The 13,749-nt window shown below is 39.5% G+C and overlaps 1 protein-coding gene across 1 annotated transcript in view; it reads left to right on the plus strand.

Annotated features, from left to right (window-relative positions):
• ANOS1 (anosmin 1) overlaps positions 1–13,749 on the plus strand; it is a 191,056-nt gene that overhangs the window by 129,059 nt on the left and 48,248 nt on the right. Inside the window, exon 6 of the mRNA XM_032790052.2 lies at positions 4,392–4,521. Within this exon, the coding sequence (XP_032645943.1) occupies positions 4,392–4,521 (130 nt within the window). The remainder of the gene's footprint in view (positions 1–4,391; positions 4,522–13,749) is intronic.

The raw sequence follows: 13,749 nt of genomic DNA on the forward strand, positions 1-13,749 counted from the left end.
GCTGAATTAATGTGCTTAGTGTGGCCGCGTGCACTCGACTTTATACAATCTGTTTTATAAAACCGGTTTATGTAAAATCAGAATAATCCCGTAGTGTAGACGTACCCTAAGTCTTTCTCTGTTTCCTGTGAAATAATGGCACACCTTTAGGCTCTGTAAAATTAAGAAAGTATTAAGGGCCAGTTCAACTATGTTCTAGCCCTCAGGGTGCTCATTTGATTGAATTATTCAGTCCCTCTCTACATAATAAAGAAGCAGATCATGGAGGGAAGAAAATGCAGAGGAAGACTGTGAAGGGAAAGGTCTGTAGCCTCCACATAGGCTGCAGTAGTTAATAAGGGTGTCCTAGATATGTGCAGATGGAGGAAGAAGAGCTGGCAACAGCAGCAACTAGCTGAGCCAGGAGTGTACCACAACCACAATAGCTTAAAACAGAGACTAGAGAGGCAGGCAATAAGGCAAGAGAGGAGAGAAGACACTTCGTTCTGTACCCCCAACACCAAATATCTCAATTTCCATGACCGTAGCCTCTTACAGGCAGCACCAGTTACAGACAGCACCTGAAAACGAAAGCAATCAGTGATCTAAAAATAATTTTGCTGGATAGACAGAGCATCTCTCAAAAATTTAGGCTGGCTCACTAAGCCTGGGACATTCACAGACATCAGGAGTATCTATATGAGGCAGTGTATAGCACAACTGGTTCATTTATTTCTTATATAGTATTGACATGAGGAACAAATATGTAATAATGGGCCCTTCAGTTGAACAGAAAAAGGTATAACATTATCCAATGGCTGCAATTTGAAGCTAGACAAATTCAGACTGGAAATAAAGTATTCATTTTAAACAGTGAAAGTAGTTAACCACTGGGACAATTTACCAATAGTCGTGGTGGATTTGCCATCACTGACAATTTTTAAATTAAGACTGAAAGTTTTTCTAAAACATCTGCTCTAGGACTGTCATGGTATCTAGCCCCACTCTGAACCTTAGCGTCCAAAAGATGGGGTACCAGCATGAATCCCCTTAAGCTTAATTACCAGCTTAGATCTGATAGCTGCCACCAATCAGGACTTGGAGTGCCTGATAAACTCTGATCTCCCCAAACCTCCCTGAGGACCCCAAGACCAGACCCCTGGATCTTAACACAAGAAAGTAAAACTCTTCCCTCACCAGTGCCTCTCCTAGGCTTTCCCTCCTGGTTACCTGGAAGATCATGGATTCAAACTTCTTGATCTTAAACAGGAGGAATGTCCTTCACCCCTCCCCTTTCTCCCTCACCCAAGGCAATACAGATTCAAGCTCCGTGATCTAAAACAAAGATGAAATTTACCTTCCCCCGCCTTCCTCTCTCTCCCTTCCCCCACCAATTTCCCTGGTGAGTACAGACTCAGTTCCTTTGAGCCTTAACAAGGGGGAAAAATTAATCAGGTCTTAAAACAGAAAACTTTTAATAAAAGAAAGAAAGAGTAAAGATAATCACTGTAAATTTAAGATGGAATATTACAGGGTCTTTCAGCTTATAGAAACTAGAGACAAGCCTCCTCCAGCAGAAATACAATTTAAAATACTTCCAGCCAAATATACATTTGCAAATAAAGAAAAACAATTAAAAAGACTAAAGCCGCCTTTATCCTGATACTTACTAGAATTAGAACAGAAGAGATTTTTTTCAGAAAGATTGCAGGAATCTGCTTACGTCTGGTCCCTCTCAGACCCCAGAGAGAACACGGACAGAGAACAAAGAACACACAACAAAAGCTTCCCTCTCCCCAGATTTGAAAGTATCTTGTCTCCTGATTGGTCCTCTGGTCAGGTGTTCCAGTTCACTGTTTGTTAACCCTTTACAGGTGAAAGAGACATTAACCCTTAGCTATCTGTTTATGACAGGGACACAGGTTTTCAAACTGTGGGGCACATGACAATCCCAGGCAGGGATGGGACCAGCCCTGCACGGTGGGGCGGGAACACCATATCCACCCTCTGACTAACTCAGCAGGCCACCTAGCCTGTGGATGTCAACATCTACTGTGGCTACACCGATTTCTGCTCCTGGTAGTGTCCACACACAGCTCTGGCTGTGCACCCACAGACCGTCACACCCACCTTCCTACACCCTGAAAACCTGAGTTGGGAAGGGAAGGTATTTTGTCTATTTTTGTCTGAGTTGGGCGGGGTGCACTTAAAAATTGTAACTCAAAGCAGCTCAAAAAGTTTGAAAACCACTGTTCTATGAATTATTTTGGGGGAAGTTCTTTGGCCTCTGTTACATGGGAGGCCAGACCAGATGATCACAGTGTTCCATTCTGGTGTCAGAATGTATGAAGCTGGAGGAGACGTGGAGCAAACACACACAGAATTTGCCTCCTCCGGGGCACTTGCCATCACAGGTTTCACAGTAATTCAGCAATGGATCTGATACTCGGAAGAATGATTAATGGGAAATAGATCTTGTCAAACTAATTTGATATCCCTTTTTTATTAGTTTACAAGTTTGATTGACAAAGACAATAGTGCTGATTTAAGATTTCTACAAGGCATTTGATTTGGCACCACACATTTTGATTAAGAAACTAGAATGATACAAATTCAAAACAGCTGCATTAAGTGGATTAAAAACTGGCCAAAAGATAGGTCTCAAAATGTAAATGTAAACAAGGAATTATCATTGAATGGGTGTTTCTAGGTGGATCCGATAGGGATCACTTCTTCGCCCTATACTCTTCAACATTTTTATCAAATACCTGGAAAAAACCCCCATAACTGAGAGTTTGCAGATAACACAAAGATTGGGGGAGTGGTAAATAGTGAAGAGGAGAGGTCACTGACACAGAGCAATACATACTGTTTAGTAAGTTGGGTGCAAGCAAACAATGTATAGGTCTAGGCATAGAGAATGCAGGCCATACTTACATGGTGGGGGACTCAATCCAGGGAAAGAGTGACTATGAAAAAGACTTGGGAGTCATAGTGTATGATCAGCTGAACATGAGCTTCTAATGCTACACTGTGGCCCAAAGGACTAATGCAATCCTTGGATGAATAAATAGGGGAATCTTTAGTACCAGTAGAGAGGTTATTTTACCCTTGTATTTGGCACTGGTACGACCACTACTGGAATACTGTATCCAGTTCTGGTGCTGACAATTGTTGAAAAATTATAAAGGGTTCAGGAAACAGCCATAAGAATGATTAAAGGATAGGAAAACATGCCTTAGAGTGAAAGACACAAGGAGCTCAATCTATGTATCTCATCTAAGAGGTTAAGAGGTGACTTGATCATGGCAATAAATAGCCACGCAGGGGATAGAAATGTGATTATAGAGGTCTCTTCACTCTAGCAGAGAAAGATATAACAAGATCCAATGGCTGGAAGTTGAAGCTACACTTGAAATATTGTGCAAGCTTTTTAAGAATAAAGGTATATTTTAAGGGCAATTAATCATTTGAACAACTTATCAAGGGTTGTGGTGAATTCTCCATCACTGGAAATTTTTAAATCAAGATTGGATGTTTTTCCAAAGGATGTGGTCTACAGATGCTCCCCGGGTTGTGCAAATCTGACTTACGAAAATCCGTACCGCTTCTGTATTCAAACTAGAATTAATTCAAGGAATTTCTATGGTGTGTGTTATGCAGGAGATCAGACTAGATGATTTCAATGGTCCATTCTGACCTTATAATCTGTGAGTCTATGAAGATCCTGTGTAAAAATGGGTCCAGGATGCAGCCATATCTGGGGCAGATAGGATGACTACAGTGGAGCCTCACTTTCAGAACCAGGTGGATGGCCACATTTCCACACAGAAAGAAGAGTCTGACTCCTATGCATTCCTAAGGATCTGTAGTGGTTTTGGATAGGCCTCAAAGTTTATTCTTATGGAAACAATCCTGCTCTATCTCTGCAAGGAGATCCTTATGGAGATTTCTTCCCCCTGAACCGATTTCCACAGAAATTATCATTGGAAAACATTTCCATCCAGTTCCCCTGCATGCATAGACTTGCAGTGGAGACCAGAATCTTGCCCACTTAAGTCACAAGTAAAAGTAAGCTTTGTCACTTAAACTGATTTTTTGAGGGAAATTTTATAAAAATAATAATAAAAATCCACACTGTTTTGTACAGTTTAGCATGCTCAGAAGCCTTTGTTCAGAATTGTAGGTGTGTTGCAGTTCAGGACTAAGGTGGACTGGCAGAGTAATGTGTGGTAGTTTGCATGGAAATTGCCAGCACTTTTGATTTCACAATTTTATGCAACAATTTCTCTAATGTCCTCAACCTCAAAAACCGTACTGAATAAGCTAACTGTGTGTCAGAAGATGTGAGATAGTAAGATTAACATTTCAGAATAAACAGAGTCAGTGTGTTATGACATTTTTCCCACCAGACTACAGAGGAGAGAATACAACTGTCTGACATAAGACCCAGCAGGTGGTACCAGTTCCGAGTGGCGGCCGTTAATGTGCATGGAACAAGAGGCTTCACAGCACCCAGCAAGCACTTCCGCTCCTCTAAAGGTTTGTATTCATTTCCTTTATCTCACGCTCATCTTGACTACACCTGGAATGCAACCCAATCTTCTTAATATTTTTGTGGTAAATTTTCAACTGGTGGGTTGTCTGCATTTAGTCATTAGCTTAAAGAATGGCCCAGATTTGACTGAAGTTATTACATAAATTAAAGATTAAGGATGCCATGATTCTTTTATTTGCAGGGGGGTCTCAGAATTAAAGAACTTTCTCTTGTGTTCTTTCAGCACGGCTAGTATGAGAACTGAAGTTCTCCTGGCCACATGATACTGAATGTCAAACATGAAAGAATTGAGGTCTAAACATACGTTGTTGCAAGTAGTTTCAATATTTGTTATTTTCTTAGGGAATATATTCCTTCCATTTGCTGGACAGACAGTATCACGTAAATTGTTGGTTGTGTTCAAGCAATTGTAGCACCGGTAATTTGACTTAGTTCTGCTTCTCTGTGCATGCCCTTCACATGGTCTCTGCCACCATCAAAAAGCATAAATGTCAAGCAGACTTTTTATTCTGAAGAGGGAGAAGTGCTAGAAATTTCATGAACTGTACTAGAGACTGTTATTTCTATTTGCTTTTATATAAAAGGCACTCAGGTGGTGATGCGTGGCAGTATAAATCCCTAAAATAGACAGACTTTCTGTTCATTTCAGCAATAGGCGACACAAATCTTTAGTGATGTTAGATGCAGCACACTTCAAGAATCATATGCGTTTCTATTTCTGTTTGTGTTATGAACATCAACATTCTGAAGGTATCAGAACTCCAATGGAGAAGGTGGGAGCAAATATTCAGCATGTTACATGGAGAAATAATCAAGCAATTATGGTGACAGTAATCAGCTATTACTCAATGTCTCAGTGTGTACTTTTTTATTACTTGCCACCTTGACACTCGTATACCCTACAGGTAAACTGTTCAGTCCACATTCTTCCTGGCCTCAGCTCAGCAGCTTTCAGCAGGTAATAGAAATGGCATCCCTTTCCCCAGTGAGCTAAAAGAGTAAATGTAGAGATAACATGTGAAATGCATGAAGAGTTCCTGAACAGGTTTAGTTTCAGGGATTGGAATAGAGCCTCTCTTCTGCATATGGTGGGCTAAACCTGATTAGAGAAGTGAAGGGAAGAGGTGTGAGAAAATTGAGGAGTGGAGATAGGGAAAAGGAAGATGTCTCATCTGTGATGGCAACTTTGGTAGGAATAATGGAAATACAGACACACTGTGAGGAATGGGAGAAAAAGCTTCCAAGGGGAGAGGAGGAGGAGAAATGGAATTTAAAAAAAGGAATGAAAGATAGATGGAAGAATGAGGGTCAATTGGGAAAACGAGGGAGAGGATGTCATGCTTCCATTTAGCCCCATTGACTAATGTGGCTCTTGGTGATGGAACCACGCTGGAATTTGGCCCCTGGTCCAAAGTCAATAAATTCGCTGGCTTATCCCAACACAACCTACTACAAACTCTCAATTGTTATACTATTTTCTGAAGATGTATTAACTTGAATTGTAATTTTACAAAACATATTAGGAAGTTTAATAAAATGCTATGGGAGGGGCATGTTAATTAATTTCTTTTCCGAATCCCTTTAGAGTAAATGGGACTTTTGCATGTATAACTCATGCAGTGTTTTACCAATAGACTCTGCAGAGTTATATATAATTTAAAGGTAGTTGTATAAAAGAAATAGCTGATGTGGGCCATTGATAATGGACCTTTTAATTTTGGGACTTTGGTTTGGAATTAGTATAGTTTAATAAAGCCCAGCAGCTACCAACATGATCACAGTTAACAAAGACATGTACTATTGTTGGCAATTTTAGTAAATAAATCAGAGCAAAAGGGTATGAGGACAGAATGAATGTCTTATTATTGGTAAAGCTGGTCTCTGCCTGTCAGGATTGAAGCATATTGATAGATAGTTTTCAAAGCGACTGCCCATCCTCACCATTCTGTGAATAAATAAGGCTTCATTTTCTAGTTCTGGCACCTTTTGAGTTCACTAAGTTCACCCATAAGAAAGTTTAAATTAAAAAATAACTAGAAGAAGGCTTTTTTCTGTTTTTCTTTTAGCATAAACTGCTATGTGTCCTATAAGAGGAGAAGATATGCTATTGTATTGGATACCTTGGATCTATAGATGCACACAGAGTTTATCGTGATGAGGGCTATGTATACCTAGACAGATGGATAAACAGATAGATAACCGTTAAACTTTCTCAATTAATTTAACTATTGGAAAAGTGATGTTATTCATGATAACTATTCTAAGGTCTTGATCCTTTGCAGGTGGCCCTTATGTGATTGAACATCCACTAACATGAGGCTAAGGCCCAAATTTTTGCCAGTATTGCAGTATAGGTCGGGGATGTATTGGTTGTTTTTTTTTTTTTCAACATTTCTATACCAGCAATTTTTTTAGAATAGATGTAGTTATACTGGCATGAAAGTGCTAGTTTAGCTTATTTTACTTGTTGAACTGGTCTAAGTTATACTGGCACATGCATTTTTTTGCTATTATAACTTCATCTGTAATAGGATTTTTCAGTGTAGCTATAATGGAATAGTTGAACCAAAACACCTTTTCTAGTGTAGACTAGGTCTCAAGTCATGCCATCTCATCAAGGTGCAGATGTCTGTCAGTAGCAAACTACAAGTGACCTGGGCAGCAGTATCTTGGTCTGTTTTCCAAAGTATTTTTTTTTCCTGGCGTAGCAAATGTAACAAGTTGACTTTTCTCTGAGTACATTCATGCTTCTTTATACCACACCTCAATTATTTGTTTGGATTTTGTTAGTCTGGACAAATATTCTGTCTGCCGGGATGCAGTTTAAAGCTGTAATTGTGTAGAGATGCAACGTATTAACAATGAAGTTTTGGCTTTTGCATGGCATTTTCAGGCAGGATTTGTAGTAAGTTCTAATATGTTTCTTCACTCCACAGTGTGCTAGCCCCAGGAACATATGACCTTAAATACCCACATTGAAAATGACCACATTTAAGATAGTTGGAGGCTCCTATTTTTTGCAGCCTACCCATCTGCCCCTCCCCAGCACTTGCATATATAACCTACTATTCCTGGTTGTTCTGTTGGCAGAAAGAGCCCTAAGAATTCTGTGACAAGGACAGCTAAAGCCTGGAGCAGTTTTTACATTCTATTACAGAATAAACTAAAATAATTGGCATCTTTATAGCAGCAAAAAGTATAACCAACTTTGTTCAAAAGGTTCTAGTAGCCCTCACAAGTAACTATTTTCTAGGCTAAACTGCAGCCCTCAACAAGGAAATGTGAATTGCCATGCAAGCAATAGAGAATAGTTAGTTGATCAACTCCATAATCAAATTTATCTCTCTTCAGGAATTTATATAATTATTTTTCAGGCCTGCTGGCACTTTTTGTGGCTATGACAACATCTGTGCCACATTCACAAGTCCAGTAAGAAATATTTGAGGTTTCCCTCCACAAGAAAGACATATGTACAGGGGCATAGTCATATATAATAATAGTACCAATGCCAGAATCAGTGACAGAATTCATTATCTTGTGCCACTAAGAAATGGTCCAATATTTAATTTGTTGGATTAGCTGCAGAAAAAAACAAACCCCTATAGTCTTTGGCTATAGGATTGCTCAGTCTCCTCACATCTTATCTAAATCAGCCTAAATCAATCCTGTATGTATGAAGTACCTGATAAGCATTAGTGGTTTTACATGGAGATGGAGAAGATTTATCAAGGACTGGATCTAGTGTTTCATTAAAGTCTCCAACTGTAATAATAGGATGAAAGCCCATGTCATTTACACTCATGAAAATTTTTGGGATCATTCTGGTTTGTCCTGTGGAGAATGGCAAAGATGATTTTAGAATTGTCAATTTTAGCCATGAGAACAGTAAATCTAACCTCACTGTCAGATATTATCCTCAGAATATTAATATTCAACTTTCTATGTATTAGTATGACAACACCCTTAGCTTTAGAATAAAACCAAACAAGAAACAGAGAGGTCTACCCAAGCTTTATTCAGTTTACAATCTTCATGTTCTGTCAGATGTGTCTCCTGGAACATAACAATGGCATCATTCTCTTTTTTTAATCATTGAAGTTTTTTTTTTCTCTTTTAACAGCGTCATTAAAATCCTTTATTTCAGGAGACACATTTAATTATCGGAGCCATCATTGTTAAAATATACTGGGTAAAATATAGGGTCACTTTGTGAATAAATGAAATAGCAAAATTTCCTGGGTGGCATACAGTTCTTGCATAGCTAAGCAGCAAAAGTTACATAATCCAGGGATAGGGTGTCACTTCCCAATAGCTATTCTACAAGAGTAGGAATGAAATTCCTAGCATGGGACAGTAACAGAATGGTGGCAGAAAGAGAAATTTAATATGTGAAATAACATGGAAAAGATAGTGGAGAGAGAAATACACATTTCTACCATACAATCAAAAAAGAAGAATCTGGGTAAAGAATCTAAAAACACACATGACACCCAGAGGGGGCTGCTGGATCAGGTTAAACTTGGAGATCCTCATAGCCCCTAAGGCCCCAAACATTACTATAGTAATCACTTATTACCAATAGAATCCTGATACATTAATGAAATGATAAATTTTACACCAAAGTTCCTTTCCCATGAGTTAAGGCAATAGGAAGTAAATTGATAATAACCCTTTAACTCTTCAACTCCAGAGAGAGAGAAAAAAAAAACAAGAAAAAACAAGAACTAACATCAATATGAACCAGTGCCCATCAGCTTTTTTAGAGCAGTCATATAAGATCTCTGACAGCAATACATAAATTCTGTATAATTGGAACATTCCATAGATGTCTCCTCTTGCACGAAAAGGGTTTGCATTTTTCTGCCTCCTGAGGGGAACTGAATGAAACTATCTTCTCACCACTGTTAATATGGAGTTGTCATGGTATAATTCCCCTCTCTGAATCTTAGCGTCCAAAAGATGGGGTACCAGCATGAATCCCCCTAAGCTTAATTACCAGCTTAGATCTGATAGCTGCCACCAATCAGGACTTGGAGTGCCTAATAAACTCTGGTCTCCCCAAAACCTTCCCTGGGGACCCCAAGACCCAGATCCCCTGGATCTGGACACAAGAATATGAAAGTAAACCCTTTCCCTTTACCGTTGCCTCTCCAAGCTTCCCTCCCTGGGCTACCCTGGAAGATCACTCGTGATTCAACTACCTTGAATCTTCAAAACATGGAGGATTCCACCTCCCCCCTTTCTTGTTCCTCACCAGGAGCAATACGGATCAAGCTCCAGTAATTTAAAACAGAAGAGGATATTAACCTTTCCCACCTCACCGTCTCTCCCACCAAGTCCTGGTGAGTCAGACTCAAACCTTATCTTAACAAGGGGAAAAATCAATTAGGTCTTTTAAAGAAAAGCTTATTAATAGAAAGAGAAAAGTAAGAAATCTCTGTAATTCAAGATGGAATATTCAGGTTTTCAGCCTTATAGACACTAGAAAGAAAACCTCCCCTCAGCACCAAATACAAATTATAAACACTTCCAGCCAACTACACATTTGCAAATAAAGAAAACAATTAAAAAAGACTAAAGCTGCTTTATCCTGATACTTACTAGAATTAGAACAGAGAGATTTTTTTTAGAAGATTGGAGGAATCTGCTTACGTCTGGTCCTCTCAGACCCAGAGAGAACACGGACAGAGAACAAAGAACACAAACAAAAGCTTCCCTCCACCCAGATTTGAAAGTATCTTGTCTCCTGATTGGTCCTCTGGTCATGTTTTCCAGTTCACTGTTTGTTAACCCTTTACAGGTGAAAGAGACATTAACCCGTAGCTATCTGTTTATGACAGGAGTGTTTTCATGTATTTAACAAAATACTTCAAGTCCATCTTCCCTGTCAATGGTTTTGTTTGGTTAAAAGCTGACCTCACTGCAACCACATCATAGGCATAATCGTGAAAGAGCAGTATTTTAATTGCTGGTTCTCCTCATAACAGCTCCTTTTTTTTCCTCCAGATTTCTGCAAAAAAAGCTCCTTAGTGGTAAACTTCATGAACTTCACAATCAATGCTCTAGGCCAACCACCTGGAGCTGACTGGGGGCAATGGCCTGGTGTGGCTATCCTATATCAAAACAAAAATCTACTGGCAGATCCAACAATTTAATAGTTAGGGACAAATTTGGAAGGTTTACTTTTCTCTGTTCCCTTAGCGAATCCTGATGTTACATCATTGTGAGTGGCTTTCTAGATCCAATAGTTAGGTCTTAATAGTCCTGATATCATAACAGTTCTTCATAATCTGTAATTTGTTCTCTCTGAAATTATCTTCTACTTCAGAAATTCTGTGTTCTGCTTCACCTATCCTTCTGGTTAGAGCTGTAGTGCACTCTGAATTTCAGTAACGGTGACCTGTAGGATGGAAAGAGTATCCATGGCCACCTGTATTCCATCAGGTTCAGGCACCATTTTGTTTGTAGAAGGGAGGCAGGTAGATCTTCTCTTTTTTGGTGCCTTTTGGATTTGGAGAAGATGATGTGGTGCTAGAGGGCACCTTGGAGGTTGGAATAGTTGGGCACAATATTATTTAGGGGCTTTAGGGGACCATGTTTGGGGATTCCCCGGGGGCCACTTCAGAGTTCAAGCAACCTGCATATACCTGGATCGCAGTGCCCTCTGGGGTCCTCCATCTTCTTGTTCTTAAAACACAAAACAAAACAAAAAACTGCTTATTCTATGAAGCATTCCAGTGATAATGACCCTAAACCAGGGGTTTGTAGTTTGTTCAGGGTAAGGCCCCAGCAGGCCGCAAGATGCTTTATTTACCTGAGCGTGCACAGGTACGGCTGCTCGCAGTTCCCAGTGGCCGCAGTTCACCATTCCCGGCCACTGGGAGCTGCAGGCAGTCGTATCTGCACATGCTCAGGTAAACAAAATGTCTCGTGGCCCGCCAGGTGCTTACCCTGAATAAGCTGCAAGCCAAGTTTGGAAACCCCTGCCCTAGACCATTCTGAGTCTATTCGGTTTGATTTTAGAACACACTGTAGTCTCTGCTGCCTTTATATTATAAGGACTTGAGGATAGGAACTTGGTAGTTTGGCATGAGCACACTTATTTGTTTATGACACTATATAAATGATAAATAATATTTCTTATTGCACTCAGGTAATCAGTGACCTCACTGGAGATAACAACAATTGTAAAATATTCAGAATGCTAAAAAGGAGCAGCTGTTTTTTGTGTGTGCTTGGTTTTTTTTCAGCTAAAGGGTTCAAGTGTGACCAATATGCATGGCTTTGCATTGGGAGTGGAGTGAAGCTGCCCTGCTCCAGGGGAAACTCCTTAAGGGATTGTGCCACAGAAAGTATAAAATCCCTCCCTGAGGTACTTGTCTGGGTTAGAGAATGCCCAGCTCTTTGGGAGAAGGACTGTCATTTTGTATAGCATTTAGCACCATGGAGTCCTGGTCCATGACTAGGGTGTTGCAATACAAATAATAATGATCAGAATGATGCTTCCCAAGAGAGCTGATTTAGAAATTTTGAATTTTTGACTTATTTTTTGCCATCTTTTGCTCATTTGAGTGGCTAATATTTTCCAAAACAAAAGATTTTTGCAAATAAACAAAATCATAAACAAAAAAAAAATCATTTTCCCTCTCACATGTTGACTGGTTCTACTCCCCAATCTGTGCCACTGGGCTCTGGAATGGGAAGGAGGAGGGCTCCTTGGGAGGCAGCAGTCCCTGTGCTCCATGACTTTGTCTGCCTGGGGGCAGAGGATTGCAGAAAGCTACTTGTGCCCAAACCCAACTTGTGTGGATGTTCAGTTACCTGCTGAAAGGTGCTTGGTGCCAATGATATGACCTGTTAGTCAGTGACACAGTATGAAATTGATTTATACAGAAATAACAAAAGTGCACTTGGATCAGTGTTTTGAGCTCCAGTTGTGTAGCATTAACCTAATCCAACTTTGTGTATAATGGAGGTTTAGTCTCTCAAGAACAGGGGTTGCAGTTAACTGGAGGGATCAACATTAAATATTGACATGTAATACATTTATTTTTCAAGCCTATTCCTGGATTAATGTGCTGTTTTCCTAAGCAAAAAGAGGCCTTATAGGTCATCAAACACACACACAAACAGCCAAAACACTCCCTCTGCTAGAGGCTTTTGTCTTCCGCATGAAGGCAGTTACTAGCGTACACAATATAAATTACCGAGAAAAAGGAAGCAGACAACATTGTTTTCACAGTACATTAGTACCATGCTGGATGTGATTTCATGCATACATTACTGAGTGTTAGTAAAACCAGAACAGACACCCACTCCCAGCAATAAAACTCTTTCTGTTGCTCCTATGAGACCAATGATTTTTTATACTGTTGCACAGCTGGTTTATGTGTGCCATTTCCAATGGGCAAAACAGATCCCTCGGCATATGCCTTGGAACTGTTTAATAGCTAGAAACTTGTCTGTGTTGCAGCTTCAACAGTTTTGTAAAGACTTACAAGGTATAATGTTTAAAAGACAGTGTTGGGTCATCCATTATATATATATGTGAAGTGAAAAAAGGTCCTAAATTAGAATCAAACTTGCTCTGATTATTGCAAGTCATAAGGAGTTTTAGTGTCCTTTTTTCTCTATAACTTGCAGTACAATTCATTTATTCATTATGCTCATTACACATTAAGCAGTTGCCAAGTTTTGACCATGAAATGGTTGCATTTTGGTAATGGGTGAAGTGATCCCACTGCATAGTTTGTATGTATTGATTTGTTAAGGTTGCAAAGTGCTTTTGGATGTAAGGTGGTTTTCAATATAGTAAAGATAATTAATATAACAATACATTTTTTAAAAAATTATTCAGAATATGGGGGAGGAGGTAGTTAAACAGCAAGGATTCCTCTTTTGGGGAATATGGGGACTAAGTTTTGCATGTGAAGGCAGAGTAACCAGCAACACAGGAATTTAACTCCTTTGGGTATACACAGACCAGATATGGTACAGACAAATTCAGTATTTGCCCAATGTGCTGTGATGGTGACCTCAACCTTGACCTAATGAAGCTATCATTTCTAGGGGTGAGAAGTGATTTACGTGTCATGTTGCTTAGCCCAGAACTATTTCCAGATCGAGGACAGGTCTGTGTGCCAAATTCAAGTATATAAGATGATTTTTTTTTTACTTGAATTATAGTACTCACCACAAAGGAAAGAGTTGCA

The sequence above is a fragment of the Chelonoidis abingdonii genome, chromosome 1 (genome assembly GCF_003597395.2).
Source record: "Chelonoidis abingdonii isolate Lonesome George chromosome 1, CheloAbing_2.0, whole genome shotgun sequence".
NCBI classification, from domain to species: domain Eukaryota; kingdom Metazoa; phylum Chordata; order Testudines; family Testudinidae; genus Chelonoidis; species Chelonoidis abingdonii.